The following is a 16,411-nucleotide window of genomic DNA, read 5'->3' on the forward strand; positions in this document are numbered from 1 at the left end:
ATCAGCATTTATGTTATAAATCCTATTCTTCAGAGGCTTATAACTCAGCTGTGAAAATTGGCTCTGGCTTGAAAGTTAGAATTAAAGTTCTCATCTTGGGAGACAACTATTTCTCCCCCCCCCCCCCCCCCAGAATCTCATCAAAAGTATCTCAGCCCTTTATAATGCTGGAGAAGGATAATAAAATATAATATTTTGCACTTCTGTTGCATCTTTTCTCTCAAAAGCTCTGACCAAAATAAACGTACACATAACACCACTGAAATGCAGCCACCTCTGGATGTGGAAGCCAACCCACAGCACAGTGTGTGGGGACAGGAGATTTTGGGCCAGGATATTGGGGCAGACCCCATCCTACCCTGCCCTTATGAAAACTAACACTGGATCTTCCATGTTTATATAGATTGTGCCCATGTGACCTCGGTTAAGATCTGCATCAAAAGATGCTTATGTAGTAAACTAAACGGAATTCAATTTATCTACCTTGGAAGGATGAAGAGCTGAGTCACTCCTTCGAGGATTTGAACTTGTGACTCCAGCAAGCCTAGGGATTGAAAACTAGCTATGGCTAGAAACAGCTCCTCAGCTAGAAATATCTGTTTGCAGTTTCAGCTTGTTTTTCTTGGGCATTAGCAGGATTCCTGCCTACAGCTTTAAAATCTAGGGCTAGCCTGGCTGAGTAGTGGCAGCGTGGCCAAGCTTGGGCTTTGAGTCTGTCGTACGTTTCCCACAATGGCAGGAGCCAGGAGCGCTCTGTGTGTGTGTGTATGCTCAGTCTCCAGGAGATGGGACTGCTTTGAATTGTTCCCCTAAAATCTCCTCTGCCACAGCCAATTCTGACTGGCTATGGTGAGGCCAGGGCCAAGAATGCTGGAGAGGGAGTAAGTGGGATGGGGGGAATCTCAGAGCATCAGCTTGACAACTAATCCTATTTCTTAAAGGGACAGGGGTTAAAACTGACCCACTCTTCCTTTTCAGTGGTTCCCCAGTGCAGTTCTTAATGACTGGATTAATTCCATCTGATATTTCTCACTTAAAACACACAAAACCCTCCTGCTGCACAGCTTACTTTTAGATCCTATGACCAAACCAGTCCATGTGCACTGTCATCGTAATCATGCAGGGCTTCCATCTGCCCTCTAAACAACCCTGATAACCCCCAATATATTACTGTGTGATCACCAGGCCAAACACAATTTGGTGCCTAGTAAATTACCACAATCTCTATGCCATTCATGCCTCAGTTGGCCTATGAACCTGACAGTGAGAGAAGAGGAAGCCTCAGTTAGTTTTTGCCAGAATCCTGCCCAGTTCAGGTGTGCAGTCCCATGCTGCTCAGGCAGAAAAATCATTGTTATGATTTCAGGCAGTGAGGGCAGAGAAGTAAAGCAGGAAGTGTGTGGAGCAGGGGAAACTTGCAGCTCAAAGAGGGGCTTGGGGGATTCCTTATAAGGAATAACTTTACTTTACAAAGTGACTGTAAAAATGGTGCCTTCTTAATCAACAGATGTGCTCTCTGCATGTGTATGGAGAGCTATGTCTGCTGACTTTGGGGGGGGAATTATCTTTATTAATTTTTCCTAAAGTTAGCTCAAAACCGCTCTGGGAGTGTGAGATTATTCTTTACTGGTTTACACATTATCAACAGAATTATTAACATCTATGACAGGGCCACTTGTGCAACTCCATTATCTCCAAATTATGCCCTCAGTTATGCCTGTGCAAGCCTGCTGCAGATATAAGGTAGCACAGATGTAGGTGTATTTGGCCTACAGAACCTTTACTGCTGGTGATGCTGCATGAGCCAGAAAGCTCCCAGCATGACTTTGTAGCACTGACAATTAGGAAAACCATCTTTTTAACTGTAAACTGAGCACACATGATCTGCAAGTCTTTCAGGCGTTATAAATGTGGACCTGCATGATGCTATTTTTGCACAGTTGCTTTTCTGAGTGGAATGGCATGTTACTTTCTGACCACAATTGACTGTAGGCACAGTTTTTAAAAACTGCTTTAATTTTACGCCTGCAGTCAATTGGGGTCAGTTTTGCAGGCACAAGTGTTAAAACGTGACCATTTAAGTAATTATTTTTCCAGCAAGTTTCTCACAAATCAGATAGACATCAAAATTCTCTCCTTGGGACCACTGTGGAGTGCAGATAGGAAAACTGGAGATCCAACTGAGTCCCCTTTGAAAGCTGAGCTTTCATATCGCAGCTGAAACCAACCAACAAAGAAATGTAACGTTGAAGCTGAAATTTCATCCTTGCATCATCCAATTGTGCCCAGTTATTGCTTCAGACTCTACAATGGGCCAGTTGGTCTCCCAATGAAGCCGGTGGCAAAGCTTCCATTGACTTCCTGAGGCTTTGGCTTAGGCCCAGTGGGCTCAATTGTTCCCTGTCAGGAGTAATGCATATCACTGCATCTCCTGAAAAATCTGCTACCGTGCATCCGTATGGAAGGGCAGCAGCTGACTTTCCAAAACACTCAGGCCAGATCTACACAATAAACTTACATGGGTATAACTGTGCCGCTTACACCCATGAGCAATGCAAAACACCCATGAGCAAAATTCACACCCATGAGCAATGCAATTATACTGACCTAACTAACCCCTGGCATGGACAGGGCTATGTCGACCAGAGGGCTTCTCCCGTCGATATAGCTACCATCTCTCATGAAGGTGGGTTAACGCTGCTGATGGGGGAAACATCTTCACTGTAGTGCTACAGTAGCACAGCTGAACTGTTGCATCTTTTTAAGTATAGAGCTTCCCTCGGTGATGCGTGTTGCTCAATGCTGGGCACCACTGAACTTCTTGAACTGATTTTCAGATGGTCAGATTTGACACTGGTTTTTTTGTTTTGTTAGCCAGATTTGACATCCATGGGAGCTTTGGGTACTCGGCACGTCTGAAGACTAAGTTACCTACCTATGCTGTAATGCTTAGACATAATAGGGTGAATGCCTGCTTATGCAGGGGAAATTGTAAAAGATCTAAAACATAAGTGTTCAACCTGGGGGCTGTGAACAGGTCCAGGAGGGTCGTTGCTACTCTTCCTTTCTGAATGAATGTATGAGAAGGGGTCTTGAAACTCCTGCTTTTGTGATATAGAGACACAGTATAAAAAAGGTTGAGAATCACTGATCTGAAACAACTGCTGCCCTCCGAGAGGCCCAGGGCTGGCTAGGGCATGGAGCTATACCATTGAACTAGTTTGGCAGGTAAAATTGATCCATGCTGTACCTATTCTGTGGGTAAATGGAGGATTACAGTCTGTGGGAATGTTGATCTACCACATTGCATCAGCATGAAATTCACTTATAAAAAATATAGGCCACAGTTTTCAAAAGTGTCTAGCGATAGGAGAGGCAGTAGGGCCTAGTGGCTAGATCAATGGCCTGGGACTCAGGAGACCTGGATTCTGTTTTCAGCTCTGCCACTGATCTGCTGTGTGATGTCAGGTAAGTCATCACTGGTCTCCTACCTCCCAGCCCTCTCCTTTAACCATGAGCTCCAGCGGCTGCCCTGTCAGAAGCTGGGTAGCATATTTAAAGTACTGATTTATGGTAAGTGTTTTCACAGACCTCTGCAACAGCATCCCTGATATTCTCAGAGGTGAATGGGAATGTGGAGGAATTAATTATAGTATACTTGGTATGGGAGAGAAGAATGAGGGTGCTGATAAGATGAAAAGAATCGCACACTGTTTACAGGAGCTGTTATTTTACATTCATGTTCCCTTGAATAGAGGTCTAGCTGGAATACAAATACAGGCACAAACAAAACCCCAGCCCTGTATTAAACTGTAGCTGTAGTCAGAAAAGTGCTGCTGTAAATATAGAATCAAAGAACTGGAAGGGACCTCAAGAGGTCATCTAGTCCAGTCCCCTGCACTCAAGGCAGGACTAAGTATTATCTAGACCACCCCTGATAGGTTTGTTCAACCTGCTCTTAAACAGGGAGGCATTTATGCTCTATTAGTACCTTATTAAATGTTGTCCATTTGCAAGTCAAAAGATTTTTTTTTTCTCCTCTCAAAGTGCCAGCACGGCAAGCTCAGGGCAAAATCCTGCCTTGCCATCTCTCTGTCGTGCTGTGGGGGGGAACAGTAGCAGTTGAGCAGAGAGTCTGCCTGCCCAAGGATACCATACTCTGCAGTGCACCTTATCTTTACTCGTTCAGGTCCAGTTTGGGATCCCCTTACTCCCACTGAGCAGCACCTCTCTCCACAAGGAGTCTCAGTGAAGTCTATGGGGCTGCTCCTGGGATAAGGTGCTGTTTATCATAAATAAGGGTATCAGAATCAGGTGTAGAAAGAGTTGTGGGCAATTTTCCAGAGTGTTTCTGCCAATTGCAACATGTTTTCATGAGGGCTTGGGCCAGGGTGGATTAGATTTAAATCATATTGATTTAAATCGTGATTTGAATCGCTAGTCAGGAAGACTCAATTTAAATCATGGATTTCTACATAAAAGTGCATTCTTGTTGGTTGTTATGACCTTAATACATATTCTTCACAACTCAGAGATAGATGTAGGTTTCATTTTTAGAAGGTACACACTATACATTTTTAAAGTGATTTATTTTGAAAACTTTTCAGATTAGTTTTACAGCTATATCACAAAATGAATGATTGTTTGGTTATTTCATTTACCAAAGGTAATTGAAGCAGATATTTATGAAGTCATTGGGAGGTGAACTATCTCCAATTCAACAGGTTAATCATTAATATTTGAAGGATTTTCTTGCCATGCTGTCTTAGGAGAAGAACGTCATCAGACAGACATTTAAATTGTTTTATTTAACTAATACAGCAACATTATGTGTTCTGGATTTTTTTCTTCAACAGCAAACATATAATATTTTAACAAAACAAGCATATGAATTTTTGAATTTAGTTAAACATTCAAGTTTTTTAAAATCAGATTTGTTTTTGTTAAAATTGTTTTTAACTAAAATAGTTAGATGAAATATTTAAAAGCAAAAAACAAAAATTAAATCCCCTATGTCAGCCAGGTCAACATGAGAAACTTTAAATATTGGCTTCTACAGCTCATTCAGTCGTCTTCACCTTCATTTTACTGTTTGTTCATAATCTGCTTTTTCAGGTCTCAATTTGGAATGAATTAGTCCAAAGGAAGAAAATATTCTTTCGACACTGGCAGAAGAAACCAGTTTGGGGTGCAGGAACACATGGGGATGGGGAGGGGGTGGCTGAATGGGGATGCAGGGACACATGGGGATGAGGGAGGCTGCAGGGGCACATCGGGAAGGGGAAGGAGAGGCAGCTGAGTAGGGGTTCATGAACACTTGGGAATAGGGGAAGGGGAGTGCAGGGACTATTGGGGATGGGGGCAGATGTGCCTGTTTGAATGGGAGAGTCTAGGAGTCAGCCACGGTCTACATGGGTGACTCCCTAATAATTTCTCCCCCGCATGCCCCCCCTGCCCCTCCCGTTCCATAGTTCTCCTACCCACACCCAACAACCGTCCAGGATCGCTCCCAGGTTCCTGCCCACCAAATACTTCCCTCTCCCTCAGCTCCTCCATTACCCCTGATTCCCCCAAGCTTTTGCACTGCTTCTGAGGAGTGCTTGAAATATGTTTCTGTATTGTAGTTTAAATGAATTATTACTTAAAGTTCTGTATTAATATGCCTAGTAAGAAATCTCTTTGTCAAAAAAAAAAATTTCCTGAATCTTTTTTTGTCATCTGTATTGTTACAGACATACTTGCTGACAGGTATTTGGAAATAAATTACCAAAATTGAAACTGGCATGATTATATTGGCATATAAAATATGCAGAATTCTAAAATATTGTGTGCAGAATTTTTACATTTTTGGTGCAGAATTCTCCCAGGAGGAGGAGTTGTAGTAATCTGTCAGCACTGAATGTCCTTCAGGGCTAACCCAGGTTGACCCTGGGGATCCCTGCTTTTGTTTCCTAACTCCAGTCCTTTGAGAGCTAAACAGCAAAGAGATGAAGAATTTTCATGTCAGCTCTCTTTATTTCCTTCTTCCAGAATTCAAGATAATGGGATGAGCTTCCTTGCACGTAGCACCTGCCCAGGTGTGAGATGGCCATTAACCCAGTCTTTGTATTGTGATGTTTCACAATGGCCCACTTAGTTTTGATAGTCCTCCTTGATGGGTGGGTGAACCACTCCTCCTGCCTGGGTTCACAAGTTCAGAGCAAAGGAGTACTTGTGGCACCTTAGAGACTAACAAATTTATTTGAGCATAAGCTTTCGTGAGCTACAGCACGAAAGCTTATGCTCAAATAAATTTGTTAATCACTAAGGTGCCACAAGTACTCCTTTTCTTTTTGCGAATACAGACTAACACGGCTGCTACTCTGAAAAAAGTTCAGAGCAGGCATTTTTACAGTTATAAAGCAAAAGTTACATACTACCTTACATCATAGGATACAGACATTACAAGTAAAATTAATGCATACAGCAATTTACGAGCATTTTATATTGCCCAAACACTGAACACATCTTACAAGTCTAACACCTGTCTTGAACAATACTAACATACATGTGAGCTGGTCTGGTTTCCAGCTCTGAATTTGTCAGTGTTCAGCTGATGACTACAGCCTTGGCAAAACCTGGCATCTGGTCTACTAGTGTCACAATATGTATGTTGTCCCATCAGGGTTCTTATGTTCCCTGCCCTGCTACTAGCTTGCTGTAGGATGTTCAGCAAGTCATGTAACTTCTTTGCCTCAGGATCTGTATTTGTAAAATGGGATAAGAGATGCTTTCCAAGAAGTTTTGAGACCATCGGATGAGAAATGCTACGTGAGTGTAAAATATTACTCTTAATGCACACACATATCTTCAAGAATTAGCAAACCTTGTAAGAAAAGTAATGGCAAAACTTGTGCATGGTAAAATGATTTATATTTAATCTTAATATTGTTTACATTTTTTCCCTTGAATGAAAAGTCCCTCCAAGGCACGATTGCAGCTTTTAAAGCTGTGTGATTGTAGTTCTCTGCCTAATGTCAGTGTATGTTGTTTCAGGGTATTTCTGTGAGCAGTGCACGGAAGGAGCCACATATGCAGACGCAGTGATATCTCCTAATTTAGATACCACTAAAATCATGCGAGTTCCCCATGCCATGTCGATGTCAGACTGCACAGCGGCTTGCTGCGATCTTTCGGGCTGTGACTTGTCCTGGATGTTTGAACGGCGCTGCTACATTGTGAACTGCCAGCATAAAGAAAATTGTGAACCTAAGAAAATTGAAACAGTGAAGTCTTATCTTACGTTTGTACTTAGGCCTTCTCAGAGGCCAGGTGCATTGCTAGGGTATGGACAGGTGCTGCCAAATATGGTTCACTCTGTGGGACTACAGAGTGAGCCCTCTGAGGAAGTGAGTAACCTGAAGGAGCTTTCTTTGCTGAGTAAAGATCACAGCCTTGAGGAGATACCTGAATACACTGATGACTACAGGAACTTGGAGAAGGACCCCTTTCAGCTGAGCATCAAGCACAAACAGAAAGAGAGCACTGATTACACAGACTGGGGCCTGGTGGTGACCAGTGAAAATGGTTTCAACCCTACATTAGCTGATACTGAAGACAACCATGAGGATTTGGCTGAAAAGCACATGGAAGGCAGTAGACTGGAAAATCTCATGACTAAAAGTGGGTCCAATTCAAACTCTGTTCCTATTGAACATGCCAAGGAGAAAATGCCATCTCTCGCTGAGATGACACCATTCCCACTGGAGTCCACTGAAAGCGAAGCAGCTAGACAACCACCTGTACAAGCCATTGACAACTTGGGGAAAGAGGTAGGGATGCCTCAAGATCCCAGAAGAAGTAGTGAAGTGTGCACAATAATGTTCTGCTTTGTAGGTCCTTTTCAAATCAAAATAGATTAGTATAGTAGCCCCTAAGGAAATCAGTGTTTCATTGTCCACTACTGTAGGGTGACCAGATGACAAGAATAAAATATCGGGACACATGGGGGGGCAGCCACAGACTCACTCCCGCACCAGGGCCGGCTCTAGGTTTTTTGCCACCCCAAGCAAAAGCAAAAAAAAAAAAAAAAAAGCCTGAGTGCTGCCGAAGCAAAATATCAGGACAAATGGCATCCCGACCGTACATCGTTCGGGACACAGGACAAACAACTAAATATCAGGACAGTCCCGATTTTATCGGGACATCTGGTCACCCTACTGTATGTGACAGTATAAGAAAAGAGTGTGCTCTTTTAAAAAAAAAAAAACAAAAAAAACACAGCCCTCCTGGCTAGTGTAATTGCAATGCAATGCTACTTGGATCAAGGCAAGGCACTCAGATATCTATCAGACAGTAAGGAGTAAAGCTTCTGGTAGTTGGGTATAGGGATCCCACTTTAACTTTCAGACTTGTGGACATGAATTTGGGTTACAATGTGTCTGTATGGTATTCTGGCTTTCTGGCCTTCAAAATGCATCCTCCTTTAACAGCTCCCCATGCAACATGCATTCTAATGTGCACTAAGGCAATGCGGTCTAGGGGAGTATGCACAGGGTCGGGACTCAGAAATTCCTGCGTTTGAATCCAGGCCGTGGCACTGCGTCAGTGTGTGACCATGGCCAAGTTATTTTAAATCCTGGCCTCTGTTCAATAAAATAGGTCAGTGTAATGGGGATAGGAATACTTTCCTATGTCCAAGGTGCATTGTGGTGATTTATTAGTATTTGTGTAGTGCTTTGAACATGTAAAGCACCATATAAATGCTAAGTATTATTAATGGATGTTACATGGTTACAGAAAATGCTGCTTTTCACTCTAGAAGGTCAGTGTTCAGGTACTTATCAGTAGATAAGGATCATTACCCACAAAAGTGGACATGCCACCTGCCCTGAAAAGCTTAGTCTTAATTTAAGACTAGACACAAATGAGTGTGACAAATTGTATGTTAATAGCCATATTCTTGCATTGGTCTGCATGTGGAACTCCTGTTGAGGTTGAAAGCAGTTTCTTAAAAATATGATGGGAGAATGTGGGCCTTCACTGGTAATGTTTTTCTTCATGTTCAGGATATCCCAATGACACACACCGCTGGGCTCAATTTATGCATTATAAATAATGTATATCTAACTAGGGAAAATGATTTATTCATAATAATTTTACCCTTACTGTTCCCCTTATAGGTTCTAAAGCCTTCCCATAACCCTCCTTCAGACAATCTGGAATCTACCCAAGCTATCGCAGAGAGAACCCAAATCCCAACAACAGCCCCCTGGAGTCTGACACAAGATGGGATCACACCACTTCCAGCTAATTCTGTCATCTCTCAGGCCACTGTCACGCAGCAGGTCACATCTCCCACCACTGCTGACAAAGCGGGTAATTTTCTTCTTCAAGGCAGACCTTTTAAAAATAAAGCAGTTGAGAAATGTTGACTCATCCTAAGGCAAGTACCCTTACTCCGCTGCCCAGACAGTGCTAACACTGAGCGGAATGTTGGTGGCTTGGTCATTTCTGATTACCAATTTCAGTGGGACAGTGCAGGTTTTATACCAAAACACAGCGTATCAGTACAGTAAGGTGGTGACACAGGTTGCATGAAAAAAAGCCCTGAAAGCCAGAGTTCATTTTGGCAATGGATAGTATGGAAATGCTTAGAAGGTGCTCTCAGTTGAGAAGGACTGGCTGTGAAATGAGCTTCCAGAGGCGAGCAGGTTAATTTAGAGTCTCACTACTTTTACAGCGTGCTGCAAGCCTGTCCCCATTTGATAAAGCTTTCTCACTCTGGGTATATCTGCACTCTGAGCCGGGTCCTGGGAGACTTAGGCTTGTGGACACAGTGTTTCTAAGCCCAGGCTTCAGTGTCCACACTGCATTGTAAGCCTGGGCTTACAGTTGCTGGAACCAGGTCTCACAGCCATGCTAGCACATCCATACTGCACTATTCAGACCTTCTGACTTGGGTATGTGGCTTGAGCTGCATCCACACTGCAAAATGACAGGCTTGGGCCGAAGTCACAGCGGAACTTGGGCTCTGACCCACCCCCCACAGAAGGCCCTAAGAACCAGTCCTGTTTTCTGACCTAAGTCAGATTGGTTTGCATGTGGGTAGCAGCGGGTCTTGGACTCAAACCTGAGTCAGAGCCCAGACTTAGTATGCAGTGTAGACATTTACTCCCTACCTGCTATGGAGATGACGATGATAATATCAGTGTGCAAATATATTTCCAAAAGTCAGTGTTTTGCTTGACTGTTAGACAGTAAAACTCGAGTTCAGCATGGAGGAGAATGGGAAGAAGGGGAAAGCCTGAACGTGTGTGGTTTGCTCCACTCTGCTCATGGAGTGCCTGACAGAAGAGCCCTGCACATCTCAGTAGAACCATCAGGGCAGGGATTTTTGCAGAATTTCTCTCTTGAGCCAGGAGCAGCGAGCCGGGACCTAAACCTGCAGGAAAGCAGGACCCTGAAGCCCCCCGCTACCATAACAAAGGAAAAAAAGATACAAAAGGGGCCCCTGAGCAATGGGATGAGTCCCACCTCAGGCAATGGTGTGTGGCTGCAACCACAGGCCAGGCAGCTTTTTCCCTGCTCCCTCCTGCCTCTCCTCAGTAGCATCCAAGGGAGGGAGAGGGCTGAAGAGGACTCAAAATGGGACTTGGGAGAAGTGAAGGGGCAGGTAGCACTGAATCTCCCTCCCCCTGGTGTTTCCTCAGAGCTGCATCGTTACTTCATCCTTTTAAGATTAATCAAGTGCTGCCATGGAACTACAATGTGGTTCTTAATGCACTGAATCTGCATCCCTTTGAACCCCTCAGGAAGGTATCCCTGTATTTCCTCTCCACCAAGGATGGCTTCCTGTTGGACATCACCTCTACCCAGAGAGTGTCAGAGCCATTCACCCATTGAGGAGCACTATAGCACATTCCACTATGAAAAGGTGGTTTTCCAGCCTGTATCCCAAAAACTAACTCAGTTTTTCAGAACTAAAGAAATTGTGATCCTGTCCACCCAAGAGAGAAGCTCTAGCATACATTGGATGCTCGTGGAGACCTCAGCTCTAAATTAATTGCATACAGGCCTTTTGCAAGTTCAGTGCTTGATCTGCTCTCTCTCATCCAAAGAAAAGAGAGCATCAAAATGTTCTATTTCAAAAGGGTTGGATAGTGCATATACAAAGCCTTCCAGACAAGAATCTCTCCAGCAACTGGCATCAAAGCCCACTCGCTCGGAGTGGTAGCAGCTTCCTGGGCTCAGAGATCATCTGCCCCAGATGATGAGGTCTTCTGGGCTCAAAATGTACAAACTGGACATTTGGGCATCAGCAAATGCAGCCTCTGGTAGCAGGGTGTTCCAGGTTGTGGTCTCTCAGTAGTGGGGAAGGATTATAAAACCCTGGGTATATGTAGTTCTGTTTGACTGAACCCTGCCTGAAAGTGCATGGCTGTACAAATCCCAGTGGTTAAAGGATCTGTGGACCTTGTAGCTGGAAGAGTGGTTTGAAGGAAGAGAGGAAGGACTCTTTGTGGCCAAGAAGTAGAAGGCTGTTCTTAGCGGGAGGGCAGCATGAAATAAGATGCAAAGCATACAGTCACCATTTAGCCAAGCTGTTTTTTCCATGTTTTCCTGCTGTTTTTATGGACATTGAAAATGTGACGCTATGAATAACATATTAATCATGTCAATGGCAGCATCATGCTAATGTGTAAACAGTACACAGTTGGCGGAAAAGCGAGCTCCTATTGCATTAGTAAGTGTTGTGTTACTTTATTTGGTGTAATCTTTTTTAGTTCTGACTCGGCTGGTTGTGATTTCTTTGGAATGCTTCCAAGAACAAAGCCATTAGAAACTGTTCAGAAGCCTGTCATCAGAATCACTGAGAGTTGTTTGACTGACTCAAGAACACATATAATTGAATTTAGGGTTGAATTGTGCCTTTAAGCACAACAGACACAGTTGGGTTTGGTAGTCTGGGTAGAGCTATAGAAGCAGAGCAGATGCAATCTGAGGCATCCTGCAGAAAAAGAGAGTGCCTCAGGGCGTGGTAGGGAGAGTGCATGAAGCAGTAGCACTTACCTGTAAAAAGAGTCAGCACTGACCTCCGGGTGCTAGCCAGTCTGCAGGAACTGACTACTCCGAGTCTGCCTGGTTATACCTTTCTTGAGATTTAGACTGCTTCTTAATTTGCTAACTGGTTCCTGGTCTGTACTTGGGGAACATGAGCAATGGCTTTCTGGAAGCATCATGTATGGGGGTTTGGAGGCTGGAGGAGGCTTCCTTTACTCTTTTTTTTCTGTAGTGCACATTTACAGGGTTAGCCAAAATGTGGCCCTTAGACAGCAAACTATGTCTCCTCTATAGGTATCTGATGGAAATGGAAAACTAGTGACTGGGAAACATGAGAAAAACTACATAGAGATTGAATGCAGACATGCTCTGGTTCTCATTCATGTCCTTTCTAATCCACCCCTTTCACCCTTTAGTCTCCCAAATTTCTATACTTTTATTAAGGAAAAATACATTGGCTCTGTCGGGGGAATTATGATTTTTATGTGTTCAAAGCAAAATGAATATACACGGTATGTGGAAAAATCACAAACATTGATTTAAAACAAAAATGAGTTAATTTTGATTCCAGTTTCAGGGGGAGCCATTCTCAAGTGTAGGCTGGTGAGAGAAGATTAATCTGTAATTATGATTATTCTTGGTAATTTATCAAGAAAATGTAATTCTCCCCCATCTTTCCCCAGAAAGTTGCCAGATGATGTACAATAAATATGCAATTCCTATTACAATTTGTTTTTCAAATCCATTTTCCCTTTATTCTGTTTTTTAAAAATGTAATGCTTTTATCTTCTTCAGATACAGTAAAAGAACTCGTAGTGTCAGCTGGAGATAACTTACAGGTGACTCTACCAAAAAATGAAGTTGAACTGAATGCCTTTGTTGTGCCACCACCCCGCACAGGTGAATTTAACAATCTTTTCAAACAAGGAGACATAAAATATTGACACATGAACACAGTTTGGCTTTGAGGCTATATGTACAGCCACAACTAGGAGAGGATCCAGGGGGCAGAACTTCCCCTTCTTATCTGCGGAGACAGTTCTCTGTGGCACCAGCTGCAGAGGGGCATTTCAAAGGGGGTTTTAGAGATTAGTGGTTGTGGTTTTTGTCTTCAGCATGCAAATTAATTAACCAGCTCCTCCTCTGGTGCTACACACATTTACACTAGAGAGGATCTGGACTAATGTGTCCATTTACACTATCTGCTAAAAACAAACTTAGGCTGCGAACACTAAACTGAACTTTTCTTAATGCTGTCGTTGCCTGATGCAAAGAATGAATTTTTTGTGCATAAGTGTTTAGCACCAGGACAGTTCAGCAACTGGTGTCAGTGATGGTGAGCAGAGTAAGTACTTATGCTAAAGTACCTGCAGAGTCCATTAATTTGCATCCCTCTTCCCCCACCACTGTTCATATCACTGAGTTACAGCATGTTGCAGCAACTTGACGCATACTATATGGAGCGGTGATTCAGGTTACAGATTCAAACATCCAGAAGTTTTCACAGGGGAGAGAGGTAAATAGCAGGGTCCCAGATGGATTTGAGCTGGTACCGGTGCTGTTCAGCATGTTCATAAATGATCTGGAAAAAGGGGTAAGCAGTGAGGTGGCAAAATTTGCAGATGATATTGTGACGGGTTGGGTGACAGGTACTCCCTCAAGACTGTCACTAGATGTGCTGGGATACCACTGGGGAAAAAACCCCATGCCAGAGAAGTTTTCCCTTCTTGCTGAGCTAGACACTCCAGTCGCCTACAGCACACACCAAGAGGTTGGGCCACGCCCCCTGCAGTGCACAGAAACTAAGATTCACTTAGTCCAGGGGTTTTTCAGTTAACAAGGACTTTCCAAGCACCAGTATTCAGTCTTTCTGGAAGCCTAAATCCCAAATAAATCCATTTTACTCTGTATAAAGTTTATACAGGATAAACTCATAAATTGTCCGTGTTCTATAGCACTGATAGAGAGATATGCACAGCTGTTTTCTCCCCCAGATATTAATTACTTACTCTCGGTTACTTAATAAGCACAAGTGATTTTATTAAGTATAAAAAGTAGAATGTAAGTGGTTCCAAGTAATAACAGACAGAACAAAGTAAGCTACCAAGCAAAATAAGACAAAACACGCAAGTCTAAGCCTAATACATTAGGAAACTGAATACAGGTAAATCTTACCCTTAGAGAAGTCCCAGTAGGCTTCTTTCATAGACTAGATGCCTTCCTAGTCTGGGCCCAATCCTTTTCAGACCAGTGTTGTGACTTATGGCCTGGGTCCAGCAATCACTCACATCGCATAGTTACAGACCTTTGTTCCAGCTTCTTTCATGCATCTCTTTGGGGTGGAGAGACCATCTCTTGCGCCAGCTGAAGACAAAATGGAGAAGCTTCCAGGGCCTTTTATATTCTTTCTCTTGTGGGCAGAAACCCCTTTGTTCTTCTGTGCAAAATCACAGCAACAAGATGGAGTTTGTAGCCACCTGGGCAAGTCACATGTCCATGAATGATTCAGCTTTTTGCAGGTTGACGCCATTGTTTACATGTTTGTTTGAACGTTCCCAGGAAAGCTCAGATGTGGATTGGCGTCTCCCAAAGTCCATTGTCAGCTAAGTGTTTCTTGACTGGGCACTTACTCAGAATAGTCCTTTCTCAAGAAGCTGACCAAATGCTTCACTGATGCTACTTAGAATCAAACACACTGAGATACAAGTACGTAGCCAATATTCATAACTTCAAATACAAAAATGATACACGCATACAGACAGCATATTCATAACTCGCAAATTACAACCTTTTGTAAAGGGCAACAAAATTGATCAGGGGCATGGAACAGTTTCCATATGAGGTGAAGTAAAAAAGACTGGGACTCTTCAGCTGAGAAAGAGACCACTAAAGGGGGATATGGGAGAGGTCTATAACATCATGACTGGAGGGGAGAAAGGGAATAGGGAAGTGTTATTTATCCCCTTCACATAACACAAGAACCAGGGGTCACTCAATGAAATTAATAGGCAGCAGGTTTAAAACAAAAGGAAGTATTTTTCCACGCAACGCACAATCAATCTGTGGAACTCCTTGCCAGAGCATGTTGCAAAGGCCAAGACTATAACAGGGTTCAAAAAGAACTAGATAAATTCATGGAGGATAGCCACTGATGGACCTATTAGCTAAGATGGTCAGGGACGCAGCCCCATGCTCTGGGTGCCCCTGTGCCTCTGAGTTCCAGAAGCTGGGATAGGATGATAGTGGATGGATCTCTTGATAATTGCCCTGTTCTGTTCACTCTCTGAAGCATCTGGCATTGGCCACCGTCTGAAGACAGAATACTGGGCTAAGTGGATCATTGATCTGACCCAGTACGGTCATTCTTATGTTTTTATTAAGTCGTTGTTTCTGACTATTTTGCATTGTAGACATTCAGCCTCATTTCATTGTTTCCCCATGTGTCTGTATAGTTGTTTATATTGAAGTCAAGACTAATAATTACTGTACAATTTTTCACTCCCAGAAACAGCCTACAGCTATGAGTGGAGCTTGATCAGTCACCCTGCTGACTATGAGGGTGAAATGGAGCGAAAGCGTACACGGACACTGAAATTCTCTCAAGTAAGCAAGACGTAATTTAGTCCTACTACACTCCATAATTGCTGCATGACATTTTGCAGTCTGCACTGGAGGCATCTTTGATTTGTTACGAATACTTCAGTTGTGCTTCCCTCAGCATGTTATCAGATCGGCTTTAGGATTGTTGGTTTATAAATCAATTCTGTCTGCTAGCCAAAAGGCTACACCCTCAGCTAATGTGAATCAGCAGAGCTCTGCTGAAGACGGTGGAGCTGTTACATGTTCAGTTTACATCAGCTGAGGATCTGGCCTAACGTTCCTGAACAGAAAGAAAAAGTGGTGAGCTATAGCGTTAGAGTGAAATGGGACCTCTGGTCCTTCTAATTTATATGTTATGCATCACAGAAAAGTTTATTCTTGTTTTACTGACTGTCAAGGCTCCCTTGTTTCCTCTGCCCATGTCAGAGTCTTCACTAGGCATATCAAGTTTTTCAGAGGAGTCTGATGATCTTTTAGGACAGGAGTTCTCAACCTTTTTCTTTCTGAGGCCACCCCAACGTGCTGTTAAAAACACACGGCACACTTGTGCCACAACAACTGGTTTTCTGCATATCAAAGCCAGGGCCAGCATTAGGAAGTAGCAAGCAGGGAAACTGTCTTGGACCCTACAACACAAGGGGCTCCGTGAAGCTAAATTGTGCAAGCTTTGGCTTCAGCCCTGGATGGCAGGGCTTTGGCTTTCTGCCCTGGACCCCAAAGAGTCTAATGCCGGCGATGCATGGCGGACCCCTTGAAATCTGCTCGTGGC

General features: G+C 43.3%; 1 protein-coding gene across 4 annotated transcripts in view; it reads left to right on the forward strand.

Moving 5' to 3' along the window:
- KIAA0319 (KIAA0319 ortholog) overlaps positions 1 to 16,411 on the forward strand; it is an 89,257-nt gene that overhangs the window by 25,823 nt on the left and 47,023 nt on the right. For all 4 annotated transcript variants that reach the window (XM_038389385.2, XM_038389384.2, XM_038389386.2 and 1 more), the window contains exons 3-6: positions 7,036 to 7,811; positions 9,162 to 9,357; positions 12,838 to 12,942; positions 15,548 to 15,645. In XM_038389385.2, coding sequence (XP_038245313.1) covers positions 7,036 to 7,811; positions 9,162 to 9,357; positions 12,838 to 12,942; positions 15,548 to 15,645 — 1,175 coding nt within the window. The remainder of the gene's footprint in view (positions 1 to 7,035; positions 7,812 to 9,161; positions 9,358 to 12,837; positions 12,943 to 15,547; positions 15,646 to 16,411) is intronic.

Source organism: Dermochelys coriacea, chromosome 2 (assembly GCF_009764565.3).
Source record: "Dermochelys coriacea isolate rDerCor1 chromosome 2, rDerCor1.pri.v4, whole genome shotgun sequence".
NCBI lineage: Eukaryota > Metazoa > Chordata > Testudines > Dermochelyidae > Dermochelys > Dermochelys coriacea.